The sequence below is a fragment of the Leiobunum rupestre genome, chromosome 8 (genome assembly GCF_980474605.1).
Source record: "Leiobunum rupestre chromosome 8, qqLeiRupe1.1.hap1, whole genome shotgun sequence".
Classification (NCBI taxonomy): Eukaryota; Metazoa; Arthropoda; class Arachnida; order Opiliones; family Sclerosomatidae; genus Leiobunum; species Leiobunum rupestre.
The window spans coordinates 13,732,733-13,738,732 of record NC_143391.1 but is presented as its reverse complement, the minus strand read 5'-3'; the positions used below and the strand labels follow the sequence as shown (position 1 = coordinate 13,738,732).

General features: G+C 35.6%; 1 protein-coding gene and 1 long non-coding RNA gene across 3 annotated transcripts; one reads left to right on the top strand and one right to left on the bottom strand.

Moving 5' to 3' along the window:
* Positions 1-430: 430 nt before the first annotated feature.
* LOC149932456 (uncharacterized) lies at positions 431-1,848 on the bottom strand. 2 transcript variants are annotated; one of them, XR_016472950.1, is made up of 4 exons: positions 1,787-1,848; positions 1,585-1,718; positions 1,090-1,501; positions 431-1,008 (listed from the first exon to the last, which is right to left on the bottom strand). It is a non-coding gene; the product is annotated as an uncharacterized LOC149932456 (long non-coding RNA). The 2 variants fall into 2 exon arrangements; XR_016472949.1 differs by having other exon boundaries at positions 1,779-1,840.
* Positions 1,849-2,785: 937 nt separating this feature from the next.
* On the top strand, positions 2,786-5,802 carry dgt1 (KAT8 regulatory NSL complex subunit dim gamma-tubulin 1). Its single transcript, XM_090156685.1, has 9 exons — positions 2,786-3,053; positions 3,164-3,429; positions 3,490-3,683; positions 3,746-3,860; positions 4,169-4,329; positions 4,408-4,647; positions 5,149-5,285; positions 5,540-5,671; positions 5,742-5,802. Exons 2-9 carry the CDS (start codon positions 3,185-3,187, stop codon positions 5,781-5,783), a joined length of 1,266 nt encoding a protein of 421 aa, XP_090012811.1. The 5' UTR covers positions 2,786-3,053; positions 3,164-3,184; the 3' UTR covers positions 5,784-5,802.
* The last annotated feature ends 198 nt before the right edge of the window (positions 5,803-6,000 follow it).

The following is a 6,000-nucleotide window of genomic DNA, read 5'->3' as shown; positions in this document are numbered from 1 at the left end:
ATGTATTGGCGCGAAATAAAAGTTTGGTTTTTAGTGTCTTCGACGGCCGTCGGGAGCGCTACTTCCGGACCTTAAAGTCGGCTAATTTTACGATATAAATAACATGGTTTTCTATGGCGCGAAACTTGACCATAATGAATACATAGTACTGGAAATTATTTAAATATCAGAAAATTGTATTTATTTTATACTTAGGTTATAACTTAAAAGTTCAATTTCCATAAATAACCCCTCAAATACTTCATTACTTAGGTAATTTTTAAATAGTTTGTATGAATAGTTAAGCCTTGTTGGATTTTAGATTTGTTGTCTTTTAAAACAATTTTCGCGGCGGGAAATTCGAATACTTGATAATTACTTAATGCTGAATGATATTAGATTTATGTAAAAATATATTTATTTCATTTTTCAATTATTATTTAAAGTTGTTACATATCAATAATTTTTGTATAAATTGCCCAAAAATGCCTTTGAGTTGCGTTCCCTATCTGTAAAAGGCAAAACACCTGGAGTTTCTTTCCACGAGTTTCCTTCTGATGGGGCGTTGAGAGGCATGTGGCTAGAAAATATCTCTTGGGATAATTTTCAAATAAATGACAGATCAGAATTGAGCGTTGTATGTAGTTTACATTTTTGTGAAACAGATTACTGTAAAGGTCTTAAATTACAAACGCTGGAAAAACGGCAATACCTACGGTATTCCCACAGTTGTAGCCAACCTGGTCAGTGGCAGTCATATTGCTAGTAGGCCAAACAGGCAAACCCTTATGTTATTAGGCCTAACTCCCAAGGGCGCGGGTGGTGGCACCAGTGTGGGAGTTGGTATGAAAGGAGGTAGCAGAGAGAGAGATAGGGCTTTTAAGAGCATAGAGGCAGAGCTGTAGAGTCAGTGGTTAGTAGCAGTCAGAAACTACTATGGGAGTGGTTAACTCCCAGCTAGCCTGCTAGTCAGTTGTAGTTTTCCCCCAGTGGCTGCCAGGTTGCATTCTTTTCCCTTGGTGGGAATATCTAAGAAATATTAGTATCTTATTATAATAGGATAGTTATTGTATAGTTCGCTCGAAGGCCTCCGAAGGCACGTTACCCAACCTTCTAGAGTAGAGTGGCTATACAGTATCCAACTTATATGATACCAAATGTGTTGAGTACAGAGCCTGACACGCAACGAACCACTTTAAAATTGGCAAGTTTGGCTTACGTAGCTGGTTTTGTGGTACAGAAAATGGAGCAAGCTGAATTTTGTAGCTTGTGTCTCGAGTGCATTTCAGGACCCTTCTCAAATTCAACACTTTTAGACTTCATTAAAACATCCGACAGAGGAGGTATAAGTTACCCAAATAAGGATTTTGTAATATTTCATTGAGGCAGCACTTCCTTATTTTCGAGAATCACCTAGAAATTAGCGAAAATATTGAATCTCCGTGTTGCCGAAACTTACCAGGTGTCCAATTTTGCATTGCAATTTTAATCTCCCTCATGTCTCGATATCTGCCAAATTTATCTGTGACAAAAAAATACCACCCGTAGTTGATAACATAACTAGGACAATTTGATTTGAGAAAGTAAAGGAACTAGTTTACAAACCTCAATCGAGAAAACTTCTGAAAATGTAAAGGTCTTTAATTTTCATTATGGATTTTCATATTTTGATCACCATACACCAGTGATACTTCATAGTTTTCCAGGATTCTTTCATATCTACCAGTGTTCATTCATATCTACGAGTATTCATATAATCATATTTACCAGCGTTCATTCATATCTACCAGTATTCATACTTTTTTACCAATGTTCATTCATGTTTTCGTTCATTATTACTATTATTCCAACTATATGTCTCTAAAATTTAATGAAAAAATGCAATTATTAACTTTTACGTCAAACAAATTATTTCATAAAAATATTAAAAGTATTTTTTATGCTCATTCACTAAAATTTTAGTTGCATCACTTTAAATAGCAGTTTGATGAAAAATTCCATATGTCGGTTAGTTTACATTCCATTCTAAACATGTGATTTTCACTGGCGCCTGAGCGGTGGCACTTTTGGAAATAGTCGATCTCGGCGGGAAAAATGAATTAGAAAATTTTGAAAAGTGTTGTAAATCATGGAAAAAGGTTTATTCTACCTCTGACATCGACGAATATATCGAATAGTTTTCAATAAATTACTTAAAAGAACGAAAAACCATAATCGTTCCATTCGATTCTATGCTAATAGTTAGGTCCGGAGGTGGCTCCAGCGCCTCCGTAGCGGCCAAGAACGAATTTCGCTATTTTTGATCTTTTGGTTAGGCCGCCTGGTGCGAGCGTAGTGAGCGCGCGAAGTTGGCCATGACCGAGTTAACTATTTAAGCTTGGAGGAATAAAACAAGTATACAGGAGTTGCGGAGAGCTGCGAAATCGGTTTCGTCAGTGACCGTGAACTCGCGCGAGACGGAGGGGTTCAAACGCGACTAGCGCCAACTGCATACGGAATTTTGCAACTATTCTCATTTTATAGCATTGTTTTCGCGTCGTCTGGTTTGTTTTGAAACCTTTCTAAATTCCTTGCGCCTTTTTCCAAAATGACTCGTATTTGTTTGGAGGAATAAAACAAACCAGACGACGCGAAAACAATGCTATAAAATGAGAATAGTTTCAAAATTCCGTATGCAGTTGGCGCTAGTCGCGTTTGAACCCCTCCGTCTCGCGCGAGTTCACGGTCACTGACGAAACCGATTTCGCAGCTCTCCGCAACTCCTGTATACTTGTTTTATTCCTCCAAGATTTAAGGGTGGGGAAAGAGTGATAGTAGCAGAAAATGTTTTTCTCACTCTCGCTTATTCCCGGACTAGAATAATTTCGCCAAGAGCGGGAGTGAATTTGAATTGTTTTCGCCACTCTTACTCTTGAGCGGACTATAATTTTTTCCCACCACTCTCACTCAAGAGTGAGAGTGAATCCATAGCAATCACTCGTGATTTTACCCATGTCTGGCCAGGAGCTGTTACTGTTAGGCCTTGGAGTTAGGCTTAGAGAAACATCCAACAATCTGCTTACGCTTCCTCTACGGTAAATATTTTATTATTGAAAAAGAAAAAAAAACATAGTTGGCAACAGTTATACCCAACTCAATGGAAAAAACTAAAGGTTTTATATTTGACCTAAATTTCTTTCCCTAGAGTCCAAAAATTAATATAAAAATGTCACAGTCACATCTTCGGAGATCATTGATTAATAATGTGAAGAAGAGGATGAATCCATTAGAAAAACAATATTGCAACTACATTCATAGAATTTGCCTTCAGAACCGTTTAGATGGCTACAACTATTGCATTCGTCATATCCTAGAAGATAGAAATGCTCCATTTCGACAGTGTTCTTTCATTCACGCTCAGAGCAGGAAGCGGTGTATGAATGCAGCTCCTCGTAATGAGAAGAAAGACAGGTCTTTATTTTATTATTGTGTAATCCACTATATTTTTCTAACTTTATATTTTATCTTCAGTTTCTTGTGCCCATTTCATTCCAAAATTACCCAGAGAAATAAGATTCTGGCAAGACGTAAGAGGCAACCAACAGAAGTTCCTCACGTCCTTATCGACACCTTAGAAGATCACTGCGCCATAGATAACCGGAAGGGGCAAAAGAGGAACAAGGATGACATTTACGAGAGATCTGGCAGACTGCTAGAGACCTTCAGTAACATATATATTTATTAAATTTTCATATTGTATTTTTTCTGAATGTTTTTGCTTTTTTAGGTAGCTGTAGCGAAAGTGACAGTGATCGTGATTTACCAGTAGCGGAAAACGCATGGAAAGGTAATGCTACGAGTGACATAGAAGCCACTGATGGTGAAGCTGACGATCCATTAAAGTTTGTATTTTGAGTTTGATGTTTTTGTTTGGTGTTCATATGGTGTTAGGAAAATCTCAGGGTAGGATTGGTGAAGTGTAAAATAAAATCACATGCTATAATAACTAAATACCACAAGTTTACAATTTAAAAAATTGATTCAGTTGGTGAATATTTTTGAATTGAAGATTTATTTAATTGTGCCACAAAAATTTCAGGGTATAATGTTTTTTTTTTGCTACTATAGAATGAAATTTTCTTTTTGTGAACACGTTTTTTCCCCAACATTGGCACTTGGGATAATAGTCTAAGTTATTTGTTTTATTCAGGCATGCTAGTATATATTCAGCTGAAGAGGTAGCTCTCATTCTCAGAGACAAGTTAATTCGTTTGCAATCTCTTTATATTGGGCAATTTAAGAGGCTTCAACAAGTTTTTACAGAGAGAAGGAGAATATATTTGCAAACCTCAAAGAACGAAGGAAGTGTTGGTCAGACAGATTTATTAACTAAAATTAAATATTTCATTATTATGGAATTTAATTCACCAATACTTGTTTTCTACTTAGTTTGCGCTGAGGAGGAAGATGGTAAAACTGCTAAGCTGAGGAGAAAACTGGAAGCCTTGCAACATTACAGTCGAGCTAACGGACCTGAAGCGCTTCTCCGAAAAAAATCTCACGAAAGAAGGCGGGCTATAACTGATGGTTTACCTTCTCGCCACACTAATGAACCAAAATGCACTTCACAAGAAGGTGGCAAAAAATGTGGAGAAGCGGTGATACCACTCTCAAAATTTTGTTTAAAACGTAATTTTTTTTTGTATTACAATAATGGGCAAAATACAAACACACCAACACATTTCAGATTTTTTCTGTGGCAAAATTATTTTGCGGAACATTAAATTTGCGCAGAAAAAAATCTGACATGCCTTATAATCATAAACTAAGTGTTGGCGCCTCACAGCTACCCCATTCTTGCTAATCACGATGAGCCGTCTAGCATCAATAATAAATAGAATATACTTGGTCCCCACCCAATATTCCACAAACGGGAAATTTCGTGTATCCTACTATACCACAAACGGAAAAGTAACGCTAGAAAAAGTTAGTTTTGGTTAATTTTCAAAAATTAATATCACTGCAAATTTTAATTTCCTTAAAATAATTTTGACACAGAAATGTTCAGTATCGTCTAAAGTATGTGTTGATATTCACCCCAATAATGGAGTCCCAAGTCCACTAAGGATGTACCACATTAGTGGGCACAAACCTTGTAGCTATTATTTTATTCTTTTTATTATAAACTAGATATTCTAACTGATAGCCAACAGGTGTTATTTACATCGTGCAAAGAATTGAACGAGTGCTCTAAACCAGTGGTTCGTTATGGAGATAATATTGGATGTCTTGTTCACACATCTCCAAAAGGATTAATCTCTGTTAAGGTATTCACTATTCAACAACTCTTTATTCACTAGTATGATAATAGAATTTTTCTTATAAACTCGGGTACTATAAGTGAATTTATTCCTGCAAAAGTTTTTTAGTCATGTAGCACAAAATTAGTAATTTGATTTACTTTATGGAAATATTATTTTTTCTTAATCTAAGATTAATGCTCCAATTTAAAATAAAATTCAATAACTTTGTACCCATTTTTTTAACTACCTGTTGTACAAAACCTTAATCTATCATTTAGAATTCAATTGGAGTGGCAAACACATCGAGCTTAGATATAAATCATGAGCCAGAGCTTTTTCAAAGTATGGATGATATTGCAGCATTAGGATTAGATGTTGTTCAACCAGGATCACTTTTTGGATTAAATCAGGTTTGATAGAATTACATGCAATATATCTTCTTAAGTCCAATCGAAAATTTAAAGTTAATTTAATTTTTAGTTTGGTGATCTTGGGGAATCTATTGACTCAAATCTGTGTTAAATAAAGTGCCTATTTTTTACTTTTATAGACTCTTATTGCACCTATCATAATTTGTGAAACTTTTATAAAGTTTTAATTTAATTTTAACATCACGTGACATCTTCAATATATAAGACCATGATACGACAAGCTTATGATTAAATTACTCAAGTCTCTCCTTTTGATAAATTTGGCTGGGGAAATACAGTGGGAAATTTGGTACCTTAATTCCTGGCTG

Bases quoted from the DNA above. Each gene is read 5' to 3' on its own strand.
- dgt1 (XM_090156685.1), top strand. From the start codon at position 3,185: ATGTCACAGTCACATCTTCGGAGATCATTGATTAATAATGTGAAGAAG. The intron at 3,684-3,745 runs GTAACATATATA...TTGCTTTTTTAG, and splicing joins CAGACTGCTAGAGACCTTCA to GTAGCTGTAGCGAAAGTGAC. The intron at 4,648-5,148 runs GTAATTTTTTTT...ATTATAAACTAG, and splicing joins CTCAAAATTTTGTTTAAAAC to ATATTCTAACTGATAGCCAA.